The following is a 24,087-nucleotide window of genomic DNA, read 5'->3' as shown; positions in this document are numbered from 1 at the left end:
TGGTTTAAGCCGAAGACACAAAATGATGTACGTTCTCCCTTTGATGTCTCGTTTTCATACCTTACACTTCCTTATCTCTATATCTCCCTCTCCCCTGACTCTCAGTATGAAGAAGGGTCTTGACCCAAAACGTCACCCATTCCTTCTATCAGAGATGCTTCCTGTCCCGCTGAGTTACTCCAGCATTTTGTGTCTATCTTTAGTTTAGAGAGATACAGCGCGGAAACAGGCCCTTCGGCCCATCGGGTCCATGCCGCCCAGTGATCCGCGCACATTAACACTATCCCACACACACTAGGGGCAATTTTCTACATTTACCAAGCCAATTTACCTACAATCTTTGAAGCATTTCCCTCTGGAAGGCGACTCCATACTGTCAAACCCTGCACAGCCAGATATAAAAAACAGCTTTTTTTCCACGAGTGGTAGCTCTACTCAATAACCAAATATCTTCCCAGGTTCTAAATATCAATATCCTTGGAGTGTGGGAGGAAACCGAAGATCTCGGAGAAAACCTACATGGTCACGGGGAGAACGTAGAAACTCCGTACAGACAGCACCCGTAGTCGGGATCGAACACGGGTCCCCGGCGCTGCAAGCGCTGTAAGGCAGCAACTTTACCGCTGCGCCACCATGCCGCCCTAATACTTTAGATGGGCAGGAAATACCTCTTCTAAATGTTAAGTGTCTGGGGAGATGGGAGTAGACATTTGCAGCAGCATATTCCCAATCATACATTGAGCCATACTGCATGCATTTATGTGTGTCTGCCTCAAAGATTATTTCTTGGGATGACACAGTGGCACAGCTTGTCAAGCTACTGCCTCACAGCGTCAGTGAGCGGGGTCCAATCCTGACCTCGGGTGCTGTCTGTGCGGAGTTTGCACGTTCACCTTGTGGCCGTGTGGGTTTTTCCTCCCACATCCCAAAGACGTGCGGGTTAGCCACTTAATTGGCTTCTGTGAAATGGCCCCTAGAGCGCAGAGGGTCGATGGGAAAGTAAGATGGTCATGAATGGGACAGAACGCCTTTGGGGACCCTTCTTCCCTGTGGCTATCAAACTGCACACTCCTCCTCCTTCTGTTAGAAACATAGAAACATAGAAATTAGGTGCAGGAGTAGGCCATTCGGCCCTTCGAGCCTGCACCGCCATTCAATATGATCATGGCTGATCATCCAACTCAGTATCCCGTACCTGCCTTCTCTCCATACCCCCTGATATCCTTAGCCACAAGGGCCACATCTAACTCCCTCTTAAATATAGCCAATGAACTGGCCTCAACTACCCTCTGTGGCAGAGAGTTCCAGAGATTCACCACTCTCTGTGTGAAAACATTTCTTCTCATCTCGGTTTTAAAGGATTTCCGCCTTATCCTTAAGCTGTGACCCCTTGTCCTGGACGTCGGTGGGTAAACTGAGACTGACTCCCCCCCTGCAGTCTTCTTCACCCGAACCGTCTACATTCCATTTGCTGCTCCGCTGTTTTCATTTTGTGTCTACCTTCGGGCACACGGGCACACTCCATTTTCCTACCATATCCCAAAGATGTGCATGTTGATAAATTAATTGGCCACTCTATTTTGACCCTGGTGTAGTGTCAAAAGTCAAAAATGTTTAATTGACATATGTACCAACAAATGAAATTCTTACTTGCTGCAGCTTAACAGGCCCATAAATGTATTAATAGCCAAATAAATATATGCAGTAATAAAAAATACAATAAATCACTAACAATAACGCGAGGTAACCATGTAGAATTATAAATGACTAAGTGGGGCAGCACAGTGGTGCAGTTGCTGCCTAACAACACCAGAGAGCCAGATTCGATCCTGACCTTGGGTACCATATGTGTGGAGTTTGCACATTCTCACTGTGGCCACGTTGGTTTCCTCCGGGTGCTCCATTTTCCTCCCAGATTCTAAAGACATGGAGGTTTGTACGTTGACAAAAATACTGGAGAAACTAAGCGGGTGAGGCAGCATCTTTGGAGCAAAGGAAATAGGCAAGGTTTCTGGCCAAAACCCTTCTTGTCTACCGTCGATTTTCCAGCATCTGCAGTTCCTTCTTAAACATAGGTTTGTAGGTTGATTCTTTTCCTTTTCTCCAGAGATGCTGCCTGGCCCGCTGAGTTTAATTTAGTTTAGTTTGAAATCTTTAGTTTGAAAATAAGTTGTGAAATAATGTGTCTGAAGAAGGGTTTCGGCCCGAAACGTTGCCTATTTCCTTCACTCCATAGATGCTGCTGCACCCGTTGAGTTTCTCCAGCTTTTTTGTGTACCATCAAATAATTAGTCAGTTTAATTACAATGATTAATTAAAATTAATGGTATTAGTATAATTGGTGAACAAAAATTGCCTACTCTTTCAATGTGAAGTGTCTGCTTTTCTTGTCTAAACTGCTTATCCAGTCTATAACTTTAGAAATACAGATCAGACAGACTCCCTAAAAAAACAATTAACATCTTCCTTTTGTTGACTTGCACAATTAATATGTTCATGTCAAATCCAAACACAATTTCTCAGCATCCTCTCTGATGATACAAGGCATATCATAGCCATGACTGTCAGCTTACTCAAGCAAAGGCCCTCCATCTTACTATGGATCTGACCGCTGGAGCTGTTATAAAACCAAAAAGTGCTGGAAGCAGTGTACAGGCCAGGGAGCATGTGAATGCATATGTCTTCAAATTTTATAACTGCACAAGAGCAGATCCTCAATATTATCGAGTGGATACATAGAAACATAGAAAATAGGTGCAGGAGTAGGCCATTCGGCCCTTCGAGCCTGCACCGCCATTCGATATGATCATGGCTGATCATCCAACTCAGTATCCCATCCCTGCCTTCTCTCCATACCCCCTGATCCCTTTAGCCACAAGGGCCACATCTAACTCCCACTTAAATATAGCCAATGAACTGGCCTCAACTACCTTCTGTGGCAGAGAATTCCACAGATTCACCACTCTCTGTGTGAAAAATGATTTTCTCATCTCGGTCCTAAAAGACTTCCCTCTTATCCTTATACTGTGACCCCTTGTTCTGGACTTCCCAAACATCGGGAACAATCTTCCTGCATCTAGCCTGTCCAACCCCTTAAGAATTTTGTAAGTTTGTAAGTGCCAACCCCTTTCATCCTTACTCTCACCACATTATCAGGTCGAGACATCCACTCCAGCTTGCTCACATCTTTGCACACACTGCATCAGGTAGTACATGTAGCAGTCAGTACAGGGTTAATGTATCAGGTCAATAGCCTTTCATCCAATATTCAACATCTGTGGCATGTGCAGTCAATGGGCGTGCCATCTCTCCTGCTGCTTCTCCTTCTTCTATATAGTGTTTTTTGGCGGTTGGCAAACAACTTTTTTGGTGCATTACCGCCACCAACTGGCATGGAGTGTGGATCAAACAACACCATTACATATTTTAATAACCTATATCCTTCCGAACAAATTGGTTACCCTAAGAAAAAGCATCAGGATTTGATAGCACTTATTTGAACTCCCTTGCAAAATATCTACCAAATCAAATTGTACTCCTTCTTTTCTGAACTGCTCACTCATCCGTTCTCTCTCCTCCTCATACCTCTCACAATGTACAATGACATGCTCTATCGTTTCCTCTTGCCCACAGTATTCACATCTGCCTGTATTATGCTTGCCCATTACAAAAAGTGTACTGTTCAGACCAGTGTGTCCAAATCTAATTCTTGAAATCACTGTCTCCTCTTCTCTGTTCTTTCCTGCACATCTCATCTCTCCCACTTTCCTCTGGACTCTGTAGAACCACCGTCCTTTCCGCTCTTCCTCCCATTGCTTTTGCCATCTTTCCTTCAGTCTTTGCTTAATAATGTCTTTGATTTCAGTTTTACCTATGTTAATACTTAAATCAATCTTACTTCTTTTTGTTACCTCTTTTGCTACCTTATCTGCCATTTCGGTTCCTCTAATGCCAATGTATGCTGGTACCCATAAAAATATGACTGTAAGCCCCATCATTCTCTCCTGCTGCAAATAGGCTAAAGGAGGATGCTGGAATCACGTACAGTGGTTGATTGATTGATTGATTGATAGATTGATTGATTGATTGATTGATTGATTGATTGATTGATTGATTGATTGATTGATTGATTGATTGATTGATTGATTGATTGATTGATTGATTGATTGATCGATTGGTCGATTGATTGATGATTGATTGATTGATTGATTGATTGATTGATTGATTGATTGATTGATTGATTGATTGATTGATTGATTGATTGATTGATTGATTGATTGAGCATGGAAACATTTGGCCCACCATAGTCCAGCCACTGTCACAGTCTCAAGCAACCAGACTAGCCTTGTGGGAAAAGTAAAGCAGTGAAAGCCACCAGATGTAATGATGCCGATCCCAACCAAGGAACAGCTACCACCTGGTCACAGGTGTGACTGGAAGATCTGGAAGTCCCTCAACAGAATTCGTACAGGGATAGGCCGATGTAAGACCAACATGAGCAAATGGGGTGATGCAAATACGGCAGACAAAGAATGCGAATGTGGAACATCTGTACAATCCATGCCACACCTACTAAGATGAGAAGGGTGTCCACTGTGCAAGAGCTTGGCCGAACATTTGAAACATAGATGATGGACACAAATAAAGGCCGAATCCATGCTGAGCAATGATCACCCATTCACGCTAGTCCTACTTGCACATCCACTCCCTACACACCAAGAGCAATTTTACAGAAGGCCAATTGACCTAAAATCCATCTCCATCTTTGGGATATGGGAGGGAAGCGGAACACCCGGAGGAAACACATGATCACGGGAGAACGTTCAGAATCATTGCAGATACCACCCCCAGGTCAGGATCAAACCCAGATCTCTGTTGTTGAGAGATGGCGGCTCGACCAGCTACACCACTGTGCCATTCTGTGCTGCCATTAAATGGAATGGTTTCATTGAACGCTCAAAAGAAACACAAAAGTAACGATAAATGGAAGGTTATTGCAAATGTGCTGAAATATTAGTGAGTACTTTAGTACTTTAGTGAGCAGGAATATTTTGTTCACCGTATCAATGCAAAGAATCAGCCTTTCAAGTTCAACTGACAAACCAGATTCTTCACCTATTTCCAGCATACTGTATTTACAAATTCTGAATAACTAAAACCACAAAGCAAAATGTGCGATTGGGAACTGCCACCGAGAATGAAGAGGAACTGTTGGGACTACATTGAGCACTTTGTAGCATTGTCACTGTCCTATACATGGCCACACTTTGCATACTTTATGTATGTACGCAAAGCAAAGAATTTCATTGTATACCGTCACATGTGAAAATAAAGTATAATTTATTTATACATACATTTATATATTTATTCATTTATTCAAACATTCATTCATTCAACTGAGTAAATGCTTAGTATATGAGCTATGAGATGCTTTTAAGATACTCTCCATTTTCATTCCTCGATTGCTAAACATTGATCTGCAATCTCCACACGACATAGTGCGCTGCAGGAACTCAGCAAGTGTAGACGTATCTGTGAGGGGGAATGGGGAATGGACAGGTGACATTTCGAGTCGGGATCCTTCTTCAGACTGATGGACGTCTAAAGAAGTCAGAAGTCTGGGGAGGGACCCGACCTAAAGCGTCGCCTGTCCACTGTCCATTCCCTCCACGGATGCTGCCTGACCCGCAGAGCTCCTCCAGCACCTTGTTTTGCTCGAGATTCCAATATCAGCAATTTCTGGTGTATCTCGGAACCTCCGCATGATCTTGGACAAACTCTCAGTCTCACCTCTTAATCCATCTTCTCTGGCCATCAACTGATTTTTCAAGCACTCATTCAGCTGTGCCAACACCAGGTTTGTTCTCCATGGTGGTGGTTTGTTGTAGCCAACTTAAAATGCTCATTCTCTCCACATTGCTTCAAATACAACACCTACTCCCTTACACATACATGAAAATGGAGCTATCTTGGTGGAGACCTTTACTTTAGAATTTATACTTTAGATATACAGCAATGGAAATAGGCCCTTCAGCCACCGAGTCCATGCCGATCAGCGATCACCCTGTCATCTTAGCAATATCCTACACACTAGGGATCATTTACAATTTACAGAAGCCAATTAACCGATAAGCATGTACGCCTTTGGAGTGTGGAAGAAACCAGTGCACCTGGAGAAAACCCACTCGGTCACAGGGAGAATATACAAACTCCACACAGACAGTACCCTTAGTCAGGATCGAACCCGGATCTCTGGTGCTGTAAGGCAACAACTCTGCCGCTGCGCCACTGTGCTGCCCCTTGAGATGATGCTGAATTGCAGTGATGTCATAAATCTTCCAGAAGCAACAGAACTGCATAAATTGCCCAGGAATCCAGCATGTCAGACACTGTTGTTTACTCTACTCTGCGCTATGGTGTTCACGTTGTTTGATGTCTCTCCAAGTGCACATCCAAGAATCATCTCATTGGTGAGAGCTCCAGTTAGGTATTTGCGTTTCAGATTCAGGCAGAGTGAAAATTGCACTGTTTCGTTAACCAGCACTTCTGACTGTGTGTGTCTCAATATCCCCATCCTAGTTACTGGGAAAATCAGACAATGACAACAACAAAAAAGGAACTGAAGATGCTGGTTTATTAAAAAAAGACAGAAAATAGACACAAAGTGCTGAAACAATGCAGGTCAGGCAGCATCTCTGGAGTAAAAAGACGGGTGACATTTCAGTTTGGGACCCTTCTTCAGATGTCACCCATCCTTTTTCTCCAGAGATGGTGCCTGACCTGCTGAGTTAGTCCAGCATTTTGTGTCTATCGTAGGTATAAACCAGTATGTGCAATTCCTTGTTTCTACCAAAGACAGAGTGCTGGAGTAACTCTGCAGGTCAGCCAGAATCTCTGGAGAACATGGATAGGTTACATTTCTAATTGGGACTCCCATACAAGAAACTGCAAATGCTGGTTTAGAATAAACAGACACTAAGTGCTGGAGTACCTCAGCGGGTCGGGCAGTATCTCTGGTGAACTTGGAGAGATGACATTTCAGGTCAGGATCCTTCTTTCAAAATTTGGATCCTGACCTGAAACGTCTCCTATTCATGTTCTCCAGATTGCTGCCTAACCCGCTGAATTACTCCAGCACTTTGAGTCTTTTTTTTTGTAAAACAGCATCTTCAGTTTCTTGTATGGGATTCCCAATGTGAAACATAGCCTATCCATGTTCTCCAGATTTGCTGCCTTCATTTGCGAACTTGCACCTGCAGTTCCTTGTTTCTCCAAGTTACTGGGAAATTTAAGGTGAGGGGGGAAAGATTAAAAGGAACCTGAGGGGCAACATTTTTAGGGTGGTAGGTATATTGAATGAGCTGCCAGAGGAGGTAGTGAGGCATGCACTATCATAATGTCTAAAAAACGTTTGGACAAGTACATGGTTAGGATAGGTTTGAAGGGATATGAGCCAAATGCAGGCAGGTGGGATTAGCGTAATGGTACATGTTGGGTCGAAGGGCCAGCTTCTAAGGGCTGTATGACTCTATGCCTCTAAATCGGTAATTCAAACTAACAACAAGAGAACTTTATGAAGCAGGGGATAAGCTTGCAAGAATTCAAACTATGGTTTACTTCCAGACAACAAATTTGTTCTTGAGACACTCAGAGCTCTGGTGCAGGGTCTCAATTCAAAAAGTCATCTATTATTTTCCCCACACAGATGCTGCTCAACCTGTCGAGTTCTTCCTACAGTTTATTCTTTGGAACAAATTGGTTCTTTAGACTTCAGAGATGCAGCACAGAACCAGCCTACTTCAACCCACCGTGTCCGCACTGACCAGAGGTCATCCCATGCACTTGCACCAATTGCAATTCTACACACAAGGGACCATTTTACAACTTTACCAAAGCCAATTAACCTACAAACCTGCACGTCTTAGGAGTACAGGAGGAAATCAGAGCACCCGAGGAAAATCCACACAGCTCACAGGGAGAAAATGCAAACTCTGTACAGACAGCATCTGGGGTCAGGATCGAACTCAGGCAGCAACTCTACCGTTGCGCCACCATTCCGTCCCGTTCCGTCCACTTCCACAGTGAACCACTTGTATCGACAAAGATCATCTCATGCTTCAGTTCTTAAAAAGGTCAATACACAATAGTCCAATAGACACAAATATTGCAGCTGCAAATTAGATGATAACAGTAATACAGAGGACATGTGTTTCAGACTGTTTTTATATAAAGAGCATTTATATAAAGAGTTAATCTGTGGTGGTAAAGAATAGCATATAATTAGACTGGAGCACAGCAGGGAGTTCTGAAATATTGGAGTGATTATAATAAAATAACGCATTACATCATAGAAGCATAGACACTGAAATCTAGAAGACTAAAGGGGGCCATTTGTCTTTCGTCAGAGGGTGGTGAATCTGCGGAATTCTTTGCCACAGACGGCTGTGGATGCCAATTCAGTGGAGAATTTTAAGCCAGAGATAGATAGAAGGGTCTAAACCAGAAACATCACCCATTCCTTCTCTCCAGAGATGCTGCCTGTCCCGCTGAGTTACTCCAGCTTTTTGTGTCTATCTTCAGTTCGTTCGCTCGTGTGTCAGACAACGCTGTTGGCTTCCGTCGTCGTCCAACATGTTGACAGAATTGGTCACCCGACGCATCACTGAGTGCATCTTGTTGTCGTTTCTTAGAATCGCCATGGGGAGGCTTCTGTCATGATCCCCTATCTTCAGTTAAAACCAGCATCTGCATTTCCTTCTTACACATAGATAGATTCTTGATGAGTACGGGTGTCAGGGGTTATGGGGGGAAGGCACGAGAATGGGGTTAAGAGGGAGAGATAGATTAGCTATGAGTGGATGGGTAGTAGACTTGATGGGCCGAATGGCCTAATTTTGCTCCTATCACTTATGACCTACGAACTTGTCACATTGGATTCACATTTGAAAAATAAGATAAGAAATTCTGAAAGCATTTCCACATGAATGGAGGGTTTCTAATTGAGTATCTCCTGATACTGAACTAAAAAAGGAAATGCTGTAAGTCAGTCTCTGTCTCTGGAAGGTTTTGGGTTGCTGGTGTAAAGTGCATCTAATGAAGGGTAGGCTTGCTTCCATAGGTCAGGGCATTGAGTATATGAGTTAGGAAGTCATGATGCAGTTTTATAGGACTTTGGTTAGGCTGCATTTGGAGTATTGTGTGTGGTTCTGCTCGCCCCACTACTTTAATGCTCTGGAGGCTTTGGAAAGGTTGTCGATGAGGTTCACCAGTATGATGCCTGGAGTAGGGGGTATAAGTTACAGGGAGAGTTTAGACAGACTTGGATTGTTTTTACACAAAATGCTGGAGTAACTCAGTGGGACAGGCAGCATCTTTGGAGAGAAGGAAGAAGGGTCTCGACCAGAAATATCACCCATTCCTTTTCTCTAGAGTTGCTGCATGTCTCGCTGAGTTACTCCAGCATTTCAAAGGCTTCAAAGGTATTTTATTGTCACGTGTACCAATTAGGGTACAATGATATTTGTATTACCGGGCAGCCATACTAATAAAAACAAGACACACAACTACAGTACATAAAAGTTAACATAAACATCCATCACATTCCCCCACATTTCTCACTGTGATGGAAGACAATAAAATCTAATCTTCTTCCCTCATTCTTCAGTTTAGAAACATAGAAAATAGGTGCAGGAGGAGGCCATTCGGCCCTTCGAGCCAGCACCGCCATTCATTGTGATCATGGCTGATCGTCCCCAATCAATAACCCATGCCTGCCTTCTCCCCGTATCCCTTGATTCCAATAGAAACATAGAAAATTGTTTAAACCAGCATCTGCAGTTCCTTCTAACACATGGATTGTTTTTTACTGCAAGGCCAGAGGTTGCAGGGAAACCTGATTGAAGCAGAGAACATTTTGAGATTTACAGATAGGGTAGACAGTCAGAATCTGTTTTCCAGGATGGAAAAATCAAATACTAGAGGGTGTAGCTTTAAGGTAAGAGTTTAAAAACCAGTGCTTTTACATCTCATCCCCCATGAGGAAGGTCCCAAGGCCCTCTGGTTGTTCCTTGAACAGAGACCCAATCAATTTCCCTCTTCTCTCTGATGGTGAAATTTGTCCCAACCCTCAACAACTTCAGAAAGTTGGAGAAACTCAGCGGGTCAGATAGCATCTCTGGAGAAAAGGAATAGCTGATGTTTCGGATCGAGACCCTTCGCTTTTTTGCATATCTTTCATTCATTTGTTGCAGATCTCTCCACATCACTGTCTATATCTTTCGTTTCTCAGTCTGAAGAAGGGTCTCGACCCGAAACATCACCTATTCCTTCACTCCAGAGATGCTGCCTGACCCGCTGAGTTACTCCGGCGTTTTGTTTAAACCAGCACCTGCAGTTCCTTCCGACACAACTTCTCCTTTGAACTCCGCTGACTTTACCCAAGTTAAATGTGTAGCCACGGACGCTCACATGGGCCTCAGCCATGCCTGCCTTTTTGTCGGTTATGTTGAACAATCCTTGTTCCAAACAAACATTAGCCCTATCCCCCCCAGCTGTTTCTCCACTACATTGATGGCTGCTTCGGGGCTACCTCCTGCACATGTGAACTCATTGATTTCATTAATTCTACCAATACCCCTCAACACTATACACTGCCCTCAAATTCACTTGGACTATCTTAGACACCTCTCCCTTGTCTTGATTTCTCTTTCTACATCACAGGGGTTAGACTATCCACTGACGTCTCCTGCAAACCTACCGACTCCCACAGTTATCTGGATTACACCTCCCCCCACCCCGCCTCTTGCAAAGACGCTGTCCCCCTCTCCCAATTTCTCCATCTCTGCCGCATCTGCTCCCAAGAGCATGTGTGGGAAGGAACTGCGGATGCTGCTTTAAACTGAAGATAGACACAAAAAGCTGGAGTAACTCAGTGGGTCAGACAGCAACTCTGGAGAAAAAGGATAGGTGGTGTTTCAGGTCGAGACCCTTCTTCAGACTGAAATTCAGGGGAAAGTGAAACGAGCCCTACCCTGACTCTCAGTCTGAAGAAGGGTCTCGACCCGAAACGTCACCTATTCCTTTTCTCCAGAGAGCTGCCTGTCCAACTGAGTTACTCCAGCTTTTTGAGTACTTCCCAAGAGTAAGTGTTTGGGATGAGGGAGGAAACCGGAGGAAACTCACATGTTCACGGGGAGAACATGCACATTCCGCGAAAGAGCACCTGAGGTCAGAATTAAACCCAGGTCTCTGGCACTGTGAGGCAGCAGCTGTACCAGCTGTGTCATTGTTGTAGGCGAGGGCAGTCCGGAGTTCTGAATAACCTCTCACAGTCAAGTCAAGAGTGTTTTATTGTCATATGTCCCAGATAGGACAATGAAATTCTTACTTGCTGCAGCACAACAGAATATGTAAACATAGTACACAACGGGGAAAAAAAGTTCAGCATGTGTGTATACACATGCACACATACTCAATAAATAAACAGATATAGTGCAATAATAATAATAGTCTGTTATAGTTCAGAGCTTATTTGAGGTTGTAGTGTTTAATAGCCTGATGGCTGTAGGGAAGAAGCTGTTCCTGAACCTGGACGTTACAGTTTTCAGGCTCCTGTACCTTCTTCCCGATGGCAGTGGTGAGATGAATGTGTGGCCAGGATGGTGTGGGTCTTTGATGATGTTGGCTGTCTTTTTGAGGCAGTGGCTGCGATAGATCCCTTCGATGGTGGGGGGGTCAAAGCCGGTGATGGACTGGGCAGTGGTCACAACCTTTTTGCTGCCTTTTCTGCTCCTGGACGTTCAAGTTGCCGAACCAGGCCACGTGCAACCGGTCAGTATGCTCTCTACTGTGCACCTGTAGAGCAATTAATGAAAATACTGGCTCTGTCAATTGAGCACCAGATGTGTGGCCAGTTGGTGTAAAATAAAGACAGGATTACTGAGGCTCTTATCTTTTCAAGATGGATAAATCATCTTCGTGTGCAGCAACTGTGCACGAATAATTGGAATCGTAAACAGCGTGCAGCAACAATCAGCCAAAATCTCCACTTAACGGAAAGAAGTCTCCTTGTCCAGCGGCATTTCCTGCTTGTATTGTGCTGCATACTCTAAGTACATCTTACATTCACATCAATTCACAATAGATGAAACCGAACACACAGAGAAAATACTGGCACCAGAAGAGTGCCTTTTTTAACCTTTAAATCGCAGGAATAGGGTACAGTAACCTTGTTATTATGTTCACAAAACAAGTAGCTTATACTGTATGTGTGGAAAAGAATTGCAGATGCTGGATAAAATCGAAGGTAGACTCAAAATGCTGGAGTAACTCAGCGGGTGAGGCAGCACCTATGGAGAGAAGATGTTCCTTCTCTCCTGGAATGCTCCCACACCCACTGAGTTACACCAGCATTTTGTGTCTACCTTAGATTATACTGTATGTTTAGATTAGTTTAGTTTAGTTTAGTTTAGTTTAGTTTAGTTTAGTTTAGTTTAGTTTAGTTTAGTTTAGTTTAGTTTGGAAATACTGCGTGGAAACCGGTCCTCCGAGTCCACACCGGCCATTAATTACACGCACATGAGTTCCATGTTAATCCAATCTCGCATCCTGCACACTAGGGGGCAAATTATGGAAACCAATTAACCTACAAACCTGCAAGTCTTTGCACCCGGAGAAAACCCACACTGTCACGGGGAGAACGCACAAACTCCGCACAGACAGCACCCATCGTCGAGATCGAACCCGGGACTCTGGTGCTGTGAGGCAGCAACTCTACTGCTGCGCCACCTTGCTGCCCCTAGATGCTGTTAATGCCATTGAACATTGAGGCTTTGGATAGGATCTTATTGATGAGGGTTATTTGTGAGGCATAAATACTTCTCAGTCCATGCCTGAAGGTTGGCCAATGCTCGGCGAATCCAGGCATGAACTGTTCTATTTATGAGGAGTTGAGAATGGAATTAAACATTAGGCAATCGTCAGCAAACGTCCCCACATCTGACATGATGGAAAGAAGACCATTGATGGCTGGTCCCTGAGGAACTCCTGCAGGGATGAGATAAAATAAATACATTTTTCATGCATAATTACATAACGTAATATTTCAACCCTGGCAGCCTTTGTGTCCCCACATAACACCTTCCAACAACAGTGTTCATCTTCAGCCTCCCTTCCCGAAACAGGCACAATGGTGCAGCGGTAGAGTTGCTGCCTTAAGGGCCTGTCCCACTTACGCGACCTTTACAGGCGACTGCCGGCACACGTCTGAGGTCGCGGAAATTTTCAACATGTTGAAAATTGAGCGGCAAACTGAGAGACGCTACGACTCTTTGGGAACCTCTCACGACCATAGGCTGTATGGTCATGAGATATCTCCTATGGTCGTGAGAGGTCACCCCTAACATTCGCCAGGGGTCGCCTGTATGGTCGTGAGAGGTCTCCTATGGTGTGAGAGGACTCCAAAGAATCGTAGCATCTTTCTGGTTGCGGCTGAATTTTCAACATGTTGAAAATTTCAGCGACCTATGACGGGTGCCGGCAGCCGCCTGTAAAGATCGCGTAAGTGGGACAGGCCCTTTTGAGCGCCAGAGACTAAGGTTCGATCCCAACTACAGGTGCTGTCTGTATGGAGTCTGTACGTTCTCCCCGTGACTGAGTGGGTTTTCTCCAAGATCTTTGGTTTCCTCCCGCACTCCAAAGACGTGCAGGTTTGAAGGTTAATTGGTTTGGTATAAATGTAATTTGTCCCTACTGAGTGTAGGATAGTGTTAATGTGTGGGGATCACTGGTCGGCGCGGACTTGGTGGGCTGAAGGGCTTGTTTCCGCGCTGTATCTCTACACTAAACTAAACTAAACCTGGCTCCTGCCCTTGCCCTTTTATCACTTTGTCTGCTTCCGTCAACCACCCAGGCACCTCTGCCTCCCAGCATCCCCCCCCTCTCCCCACCACTGAGCTCCATCTGTCCGTTCAGAAGGTTCCTGATCTGAAACATCACCTGTCCACTTTCTCCAGAATTGAGAACCAGACGACATAGGTTTGAGGTGGAGGGGAAAAGATATAACAGGAACCTGAGGGGTATCTTTTTCACACAGAGGGTGGTGGGTGTAAGGACCAAGCTGCCGGAGGAGATATTTGAGTTAGGTGCAATGTTTAAGAAACATTTGGACACGTATATGCATAGTTGAGGTTCAGAGGGATGTGGGCCAAATGCAGGCAGGTGTGACGAAACATGTAGATGGACATGTTGATCAGTGTGGTCAAGTTGGGCTGAAGGGCTTATGTCCATGTTGTATGACTCCATGACTCTAAATCATTAATTCTAACTACCAACAAGTGAATATGTTGAATCAGGGGAGAAGCTGCAAGGAGTTTAGCTATGACTTATTTACAGACAACAGATTTGTTCTCGAGGCACACAAGGCATGTTGGTTGATGTGGACATGTTGGGCTGAAGGGCCTGTTTCCACACTATATAGTTCTATGACTCGATTACTGTATGTTAAGTTACTCCAGCATTTTGCATCTATCTTCAGTATAAACCAGTATCTGCAGTTACCTCCTTCACCCCTTCTCAGCCCACCTAATGCCTACGGACTGCTGTGTCACCTCCCTCCCCCTCCTTACACTGGTCTACCTTTACTCTCTGCTACAAGTCCTGATACCAGGTCTCGACCCAAGGCAGTAACGATTCCTATCACCCCACAGAGTAGGAAGAAACTGCAGATGCTGACACAGAGAAGAAAGACACAAAATGCTGGATTAACTCAGCGGGACAGGCAGCATCTCTGGAGAGAAGGAATGGGTGACGTTTCGGGTTGAGACCCTTCTTCTGTCTAACCCCACAGGTGCTGCTCGATCCACCATGTTCCTCGAGCTATTTCTTGCTCCCATTTCTCTGTGTCTCCCTCTTCCTATCCTATGCATGTTGTACCTATCCAATTGATTTTTTAAAAGCTGTGATTGTATCTGCCCCTATCAGCTTCTCTGGCAACTTGAACAGTCTCCTGAGTCCTCAGAGTTGCATCAGTAACGCCAAGTTCGGAATTTCAGTCAAATATTCCCTTTTGTTTTCTCATCTGACCTCCTGTAGTTGGCTTGCTCCTGACCTCCTGTAGTGCCATTAAGCTAAAACGAGCACAAGGAAGATTCATGAGGAAGTTGCCAGGACTCAAAGTAGCAATGTTACAACATTTTGAGATTTTAAAAATTGTCTGCAATTTTCCCCATCAGATAAAGCACAAAAAGAAGTTTAATTTGACACCTAATTCACTTTCATATCTTCAGTATTAAAAATGTTATGGCCATTTTCATGCCGGGAAATTAGCATCTTTTTCCCTATTGATTTTCCATTGACTTAACACAAAAGCTGTGATCGAGGACAGTTAAATGGCCATAACTTTATTAAAAATTAAGAGAACTGAAAGAAATGTTCAGTTATTATAGATTAATTCTGAAACAAATATATTGGGTTACACAAAAAATGGAGAAACTAGCGGGTGCAGCAGAACTATGGAGCGAAAGAAATAGGCGACGTTTCGGGCCGAAACCCTTCTTCAGACTGATCGGGGGGGGGGTGGGTCGGGACAAGAAAGGGAAAAGGAGGAGGAAACGAAATGGGGGATGGGAGGAGACAGCATCTTACTTGGATGATGTTCCTGAAATGCAGACTCCCCAAACGGCATATGAGGTGCTGTTCCTCCAATTTAGTTGCTCGCTGTGGCATGGAGGAGACCCAGGACAGAGAGGTCGTAGACTAAGTGGGAGGGGGAGTTGAAGTGCTGAGCCACCGGGAGGTCAGCTTGGTTATTGCGGAACGGAGGTGTTCGGCGAAAATTCGCCCAACCTCCGCTTGGTCTAAACGATATAGATCTGCTGACATCTAGAGCAGCGGACGCAATAGATGAGGTTGGAAGAGATGCAGGTAAACCTCTGTCGCACCTGGAACGATTGCTTGGGTCCTTGAACGGAGTCGAGGGGGGAGATGGGAAGATGTGGCGAGTGGTGGGGTCACGTTGGAGGTGGCGAAACTGACGGAGGATTACTTTTTGTATGTGACGGCTGGTGGGGTGAAAGGTGAGGACTAGGGGGATCGGCCCTTGTTGCAGTTGGGGGAGAGACATTCATGGAAGAGACAGTGTTATGGAAGAGGAAACAATCTTACTTGGATGACCTGAAATGTAAGCATATAATTAGTTAGTTACCCAATTGTAGCTAATTCCAAACTTTAATTACTGGATCTAAACATCTATCCATTTCTTAAGAAAAGATTAACATTTTTAAATAGCCTGTGGCCAAATAACATTCACAACAAATTCACAATAAAACATGATTTTTAAATCTCATTTACATTCATTTATAGGCCAAATGGAAGGAATTTAGTGTTCAATTGTTGTAAATTAATGGCCATTAATGGCTACTCGCAACTTAAAACTTTGTATAAAGGGATCTTAAGAAGCCCTTTTTAATGTAAAAATAAACAACCTACCTTCCGTTGTCCCCTGTATGAGATCCGTACCGTTGTCGGCGGGCGCGGGTTTAGAGGATAATTTTTAACCTACTATAACAATTAAATTAACCAATTAAGTTTAAAAATAGCTGCATCGAATGAACCTCGCAGCGATTTTTCGTCAGCAACTAAGTAGGCTGAACAACCTCGATTTGAATAGCCTAGGGAAAATCGCGTTTTAAACCCGCCCCCCTCTCAATGGCGCCAAAATCGAGCATACGGGCAGGGACAGATCTGCAGCCCCGCTGAAGGTAGGTTTTGCAACATACCTACTCAAAGGCCTGAGCTCTAGGGAGAGGTCGAGAAGGCTGGAACATCCGAGCACAAGAGGCCAAGTGGTGATGTTATAGAGGTGTATAAATTAATGAGGGGAATAGATAGGATGAATGCACAGAATCTTTTTCCATAGTAGGGAAATTAAGAAACAGAGGACATAGGTTTAAGGTGAGAGGGGAAAGATTTAATAGGAACCTGAGGGGCAACTTTTTCATTCAGAGGGCAGTGGGTATATTGAATAAGCCGCTGGAGGAGATAGTTGGGGCAGATACTTGGGGCAGCTAGTTGGAGCAGATAGTTGGGGCAGATAGTTGGGACATTAAAAATACATTGGGACAGGTACATGGATCGGAAAGGTTTAAAGGGATATGGGACAAATGTAGGCAAGTGGAACTAGCTTGGACATGTTGGGCTGAAGGTCTTGTTTCCGAACTGTATGGCGCTATGTATTTATAACTCAGAGTAAAAGCTTCCTCCACACTTCCTATTCTCCCCTGGGAACATTTCTGCAGGTACCATGCTCATTATTCAAATGGGACCCTTGACATCGAGTGCTTTACTGATATTTCACAGGAAAGAGAATTGCATCAAAACGCAAACTGTACTCATCTGAAGTCTGGCAATTATTAAACCATGTCTCTGGGCTGTCAGTAGCTGCTCTGAATGTTTAAAGTTCGCTTCCCATCAGGCTGTGTGTAGAATATTAAATGTAAGTAATGAAGGCGTTGTTTTAACTAGGATAAAAGGTGCAAACTCATTGCATTCAAACATGTTATGCTCTCATGTGCTAAAATTTTGGGTGGTGATTTGTAGATTGCAGATCAAATAACCGTTATCTTAGTTTAGTTTGGTCGCCAAATTATAGGAAAGATGTCAACAAAATAGAGAGAGTACAGAGAAGATTTACTAGAATGTTGCCTGGGTTTCAGCACCTAAGTTACAGAGAAAGGTTGAACAAGTTAGGTCTTTATTCTTTGGAGCGCAGAAGGTTAAGGGGGGACTTGATAGAGGTCTTTAAAATTATGAGAGGGATGGACAGAGTTGACGTGGATAAGCTTTTTCCACTGAGAGTAGGGAAGATTCAAACAAGAGGACATGATTTGAGAATTAAAGGACAAAAGTTTAGGGGTAACATGAGGGGAAACTTCTTTACTCAGAGAGTGGTTGCTGTGTGGAATGAGATTCCAGTGGAAGTGGTGGAGGCAGGTTTGATTTTATCATTTAAAAATAAATTGGATAGGTATATGGACGGGAAAGGAATGGAGGGGTATGGTCTGCGTGCAGGTAGATAGGACTAGGTGAGAGTTAGTGTTCGGCACAGACTAGATGGGCCGAGATGGCCTGTTTCCATGCTGTAAATGTTATATGGTTATATGGTTATAGTTTAGAGATGCAATGCGGAAACAGGCCCTTCGGCCCACCAAGTCCACGCCAACCAGTGATCCCCGCACGTTAAGAAGTCTATTTTAATCAAATAATATAGGGACCAAATGCAGGAGTAACTCAGCAGGTCAGGAACATTTAGACAGGTACATGGATAGGACAGGTTTAGAGGCTTATGGGACAAACACAGGGCAGGTGTGACTACTGTAGATGAGGTATGTTGGTCGGCGGAGAGAACAGTGGGCTGAAGGGCCTGTTTCCACACGGTAACACTCTATGACTCTCTCTTTATGAAGTAAAATCTACTGAGAATTGATGAGAGAGTGAGTGGGTAACAGCGAACATTAGTTGAATACGGAGTCACTCTCTGAGCTACTGTAAACTTGATGGAACAAAATGGCCTCCTGCCCAGGGAAATATAAATGACTTTTTAGTTTAGTTTAGAGATACAGCGCAGATACAGGCATCGATCCCCGCACATTAACACAATCCAACACACGCTAGGGACAATTTACACTTATATCAAGCCAATTTACCTACATACCTGTATGTCTTTGCAATTTGTGGGAGGAAACCGAAGATTTCGGAGAAAATCCAAAGGGTCATAGGTTGAACGTACAGACAGCACCCGTAGTTGGGATCCGATGCTGCAAGCGCTGTAAGGCAGCAACTATACCGCTGCGCCACCGTGCTGCCTGAGAGGCAATAAATTGCTGGGCTCAGGCCAAGAGCAGGGGAATGATACTGATGAGGATTTTGGAGGAGTTGGCATAGATTTGATGTGCCATGATGGTTGACCTGCTATCACTAACATTTCCATTTTTGCTCCTTCAGTCGGCTACACGATGAATGATCTTATCTTTGAATGGCAAGAAAATGGACCGGTACAGGTTGGTGAAGGACTCACCTTGCCACAGTTTCTCCTTAAAGAAGAGAAAGATCTCCGATACTGCACCAAGTATTACAATACAGGTAAGGGCTTGAAGGTCATTAGTGATAGGAGCAGTATTGGACCATTTGGCCCATCAAGTCTGCTCCGCCATTCAATCATGTCTGATCCATCTCTCATTCTCCTGCCTCCTCCCCATAACTCCTGACACCCGCACTAATAAAGAATCTATCTACCTCTACCTTAAAAATATCCATTGACGTGGCCTCCACAGCCTTCTGTGGTCATGAATTCCACAGATTCACCACCCTCGGACTAAAGAAATTGCTCCTCATCTTCCTAAAGGAACGTTCTTTACTGTTGAGGCTATGACTTACAGTCCCAGACTCTCCCACGAGTGGAAACATCCTTTCCACATCCACTCTATCCAAGCCTATCACTATTCGGGAGGTTTCAATGAGGCCATATACTCAGCAAATAAACTAAAATGGGAGACTTGTACAGGCAGGGTCATCAAATATCTTCAAGATAAGGATTGCATCGCGATGTGAGAGAGTGATGTTAGGGTCATGATTGGGTCAACCTATTATATTGGTCTGAAGAAGGGTCTCGACCCGAAACCTCACCCATTCCTTCACTCCAGAGATGTTGCCTGTGCTGTTGAGTTACTACAACTTTTTGTGTCTGTCTATGATATCATTATTTTGTGGAGCAAGCACTATTCTTGGAATTGCTATTGATATTGGTTTGTTATTGTCACATATACCGTGACACAGTGAAGAACCCTGTTTTGGTTTTGCTACTCAGGCAAATCCTACCATGCCGTACATGATGGCTGCAGGTCATGCAAAAGAGAAAAGAGAGAGGATGCAGAACAAACTATTGTAGCCCCTCAGAAAGTGCAGGTTCAAAAGAAATGCAAGGGCCACAATGAGGTAGATTGGTAGATTTGGAATGTGTCCTTGCTCTCATGTCTCCAGTGGTTCTTACAAACTTCTACAGGAACAGCGTAGGAAATATACTGTTGGTTTCATCACAGCTTGCTTAGCGAACAGCTCTGTCCAAAACCACATGAAAATGCAGAGACCCGTAGATATAGCCCAGTCCATCACACAAGCCAGACTTGACCCCATCTACACTTCATGCTGCCTCGGAAAAGCTGACTCCATAATCAAAGACTTATCTTTGATCATTCCTGTCTATTCCTACTTCTCCCTTCTCCCGTCTGGCAGAAGGTGCAGAAGCTTGAAAGCGCGCACCACCTGACTTGGGGACAGCTTCTTCCCCTCCTTTATCAGGCTTCTGAACAGTCCTTTCATAAACCTAAGGTACTGTACAATCCGCCTCTACCCCATTGAGGGCATTGGACTTTGTTCAAAGAACTGACGTGCTACAATGCACTGCAATGCTGAGAACTTTGCTCTATCTATTGTACTTCAGTTTGTGCTGTCTGTATCCATGTAAGACATATCTGATCTGTTTGGATAGCATGCAAAACAAAGCTTTCCACTGTACCTCAGGGTACATGAAACAATGAATGATGGAGGACTGGGCGTGGGAGGACTGGCGTGAGGGGTGGGGGGAGAACAAAAGTGGAGCCGGTGCGGGTACTTTGTAACTTTATCAGTACCCTTTTTGTGGTGACTATTTGCATACCTTGGGTAAGCAAGCAAAGAATGTCACTGTGACTTTTCCAATGTGACAATAAAGTACTCCATTGTGTGAAGAAGTCTGAAAAAGTTTGAAGGATCTCGACCCGAGACGTCACCCATTCTTTCTCTCCAGAGATATTCCAGCATTTTTGTGTCTACCAATGTATTCCATTCCATACCAATAATAAACCTTAAGGGCCTGTCCCACAAGCATGCGACTCCATGCGGCAAGCGCGACCTAAAGCCCGCAGCCGCCTCAACGCTGTACGCATGGAGGTCAAGTGAGTGACGTGAAGTTCGAGCGAAGTCTGACGGGCGTACAGTGTCGAGGATGTGCGTACGGCGTCGAGGTGGCTGCGGGCCGGTAGGCCGTTGCCGTGCGGAATTTTTAAATCCAGTCAGTTTTTCGGAGCCCCGCGCGATGTCGAGATCAGCTCCGCACAACTCCATACGGCTCCGGCGATCGAAGTGAGACTGGCCCCGCGAGGTCGTACGGCTCAAGTGACCACGTTAGGTCGCGCTTACCGCATGCAGGCGCATGCTGGTGGGACCGACCCTTTAGGTCGCGCTTGCCGCATGGAGTTGCATGCTCGTGGGACAGGCCCTTAAACATTTTGTTTCTTACATCAGTATTCCTTACACTACTATCAGTATCTAGGCCAACATTCTACCCTCATCTAATTATTAATATCCACATCAAAAATTTGCTGTAAATCTTTATGGATGTCAGGATAACAATTTGCAGTAAAATTGTTTACAAGTGAGGAATTAAAATGGGTTGTGTTATGAAGAAAGGTAACAATGGTGTTAATATCCCTAAGCTACAAAATAATTGGGCTGTTCAGGATGGAGAAGAGACGATGCAATATAGAGTTTGACATGGCTTGACATTCAGTCCCATGTTGCCATTTGCCTCCAGACTTGCAGGCACTTGTGAGGAATTCCTTCATCTGAGGCTGTTTGGCGTTCCTCTCAAAAAGCTTGTCTTTCATAGAACAACATAAAAGATACAACAGTACAGCATAGGAAGGAACTGCAAATGCGGGTTTAAACCAAAGATAGGGACGGAAAGCTGGAGTAACTCAGCGGGTCAGGCAGCATCTCTGGGGAGAAGGAATAGGTGACGTTTCGGATCGATAAGGGTCTCGACACGAAACGTCACCAATTCCTTTTCTCCAGAGATATTGTGTCTATACAACAGTACAGCACAGGAACAGTACAGAACAGCCCCATAATATTTGTGTCAAATATGATGCCAAGATCTGTCAGTCTGAAGAAGGGTTTCGGCCTGAAACGTCGCCTATTTCCTTCGCTCCATAGATGCTGTTGCACCCGCTGAGTTTCTCCAGCATTTTTGTGTACCTTCGATCTTCCAGCATCTGCAGTTCCTTCTTGAACAACATGATGCCAAGATCGACTGATCCCATCTGCCTGTACCAATCCCTCTATCCTCAGCACCCTTAGTCAGGATCGAACCTGGGTCTCTGGAGCTGTAGGGCAGCAGCTCTACCGCTGCGCCACTGTGCCTCCTGAGTGCAGTTCCCTCGAGCATTTGGAACATGTTTATTTACTGAACAGGGAGCTGGAGAAGACTGCTATTTGTAGTTTAAAAGGCCTTGTTCTGCACATTAAAAGATCAAGCAAGGCATCTTACTGCAGCCATGCTCTGCTCAAATCAAGTTTACAGATACACGCATTTTAAATCAGTAAACATGCATTCCGTTAAATCCTTGGTGGCCATAAATGTATGCAGAATAATTTCAAGTGTATACCATTACAGGCAGCAAGCACCAGCAATAACCTTATGCACTGGGACTTTCTGAATAATGCATGAGACTGTTACCAATAAATCCAGCATTTCACATTTCATTTTAACCACCAGTATACCAAGTCTCCATGGCATTGCAGTATCCATTGTGGGATGTTTAAATAGCTCATTAAAATATACATGGTCTCCATCCAGAAAACACAGACAATGAGTTATCTATTTTTCAGCCAGTCTCCGTCTGCTTATTGTAGAGCTTTCTTTGGACAGATTCGATAGCAACAAGTAAAAAATAATAATTTTCTGATCGTTGATTTTTTTTCTCCTTACTTTTTTCTCCCGTGAACCTGGCTCATGTTGTTATTGGCAGTGGTGCGTAGGAACAAGAAACTGCAAATGCTGCTTTACATACAAGGACACAGAGTGCTGGAGTAACTCAGCGGGACAGGCAGCATCTCTGGAGAGAAGGAATGGGTGACGTTTCAGGTTGAGACCCTGCTTCTTTGGGTCTGAAGAAGGGACTCGACTCGAAACGTTACCCATTCCTTTCTCTCCAGAGATGCTGCCTGTCCTGCTGAGTTACTCCAGTTTTTTGAGTCTGTCTTTGGTTTAAACCAGCATCTGCAGTTCCTTCTTACACAAGGGTTAGTTTAGTTTAGTTTAGAGATGCAGGGTGGAAACAGGCCCTTCGGCCCACCGTGCCCGCACCGGCCAGCGTTACCCGCACATGAACACTATCCTACACATACTAGGGAAAATTTGCAATTATACCAAGCCAATTAACTACAAACCTTCACATCTTTGGAGTGAGGGAGGAAACCGAAGATCTCAGAGAAGACACACGTTATCATGGGGAGAAGGTACAAACTCTGTAAAGACAGCAGCTGTAGTCAGGATCAAAACCGTCTCATGCGTTGCAAGCTCTGTAAGACAGCAACTCTACCGCTGCGCCACTGCGCAACCCGTTACTCGAAATTAGAGACATTAATTATATTGCTGGGTTGTAAACTGCCCAAGTGAAATATGAGGTGCTGTTTCTCCAATTTGTGTGTGCCCTTAACTCTGACAGTGGAGGAGGCCAAGGACAGAAAGGTCAGTGTGGGAATGGGAAGGGGGTGTTAAAAATGTTTGGCAACAGGGAGATTAGCTAGGACAAGGCGGACTAACGCTTGCATTCCCTCTCTCTCCATCCCTCCCCCACACTAGTCATCCTGCTAGTTTTACTGTTCCTATCCCCTCGTAATCACCTCCTCCACAGCCAACAATGGACCATTATGGGCTCTTTACCGTTGGTGCTGGCTTTGATATGTTCTGTACTTTTTCATACCTCTAGTTTCCCTTTCCCCGATGCTCAATCTGAAGAAGGGTCTCAACCCGAAACGTCACCTGTTCCTTCTCTCCAGAGATGCTACCTGACCCTCTGAGTTAATTTGTATCTATCTACGGTGTAAACCAGCATAATCCTTACATAATCCTCCCAGCATTTGCCCGATAAAAAATTTAAAGTATTTCATCAGTGTACTATGATAGCGTTTTTGGGTTTGGAAATTTGTTAACTAATGTCTTGTTTATTCTCATTGTCTTTTCGATGTTCATTGGTTCTTTATTTTCACTTC

At 44.4% G+C, this 24,087-nt stretch overlaps 1 protein-coding gene across 1 annotated transcript in view; it reads left to right on the top strand.

The window, feature by feature from the left end:
- The window catches only part of LOC129693764 (glycine receptor subunit alpha-3-like), a 131,654-nt gene that overhangs the window by 66,533 nt on the left and 41,034 nt on the right, over positions 1 to 24,087 (top strand). Inside the window, exon 6 of the mRNA XM_055630537.1 lies at positions 19,000 to 19,137. Within this exon, the coding sequence (XP_055486512.1) occupies positions 19,000 to 19,137 (138 nt within the window). The remainder of the gene's footprint in view (positions 1 to 18,999; positions 19,138 to 24,087) is intronic.

Source organism: Leucoraja erinacea, chromosome 3, assembly GCF_028641065.1.
Source record: "Leucoraja erinacea ecotype New England chromosome 3, Leri_hhj_1, whole genome shotgun sequence".
In the NCBI taxonomy this organism is placed as follows: Eukaryota; Metazoa; Chordata; class Chondrichthyes; order Rajiformes; family Rajidae; genus Leucoraja; species Leucoraja erinaceus.
The sequence above is the reverse complement of the archived record's forward strand: the minus strand, read 5'-3'. Positions and strand labels throughout refer to the sequence as shown.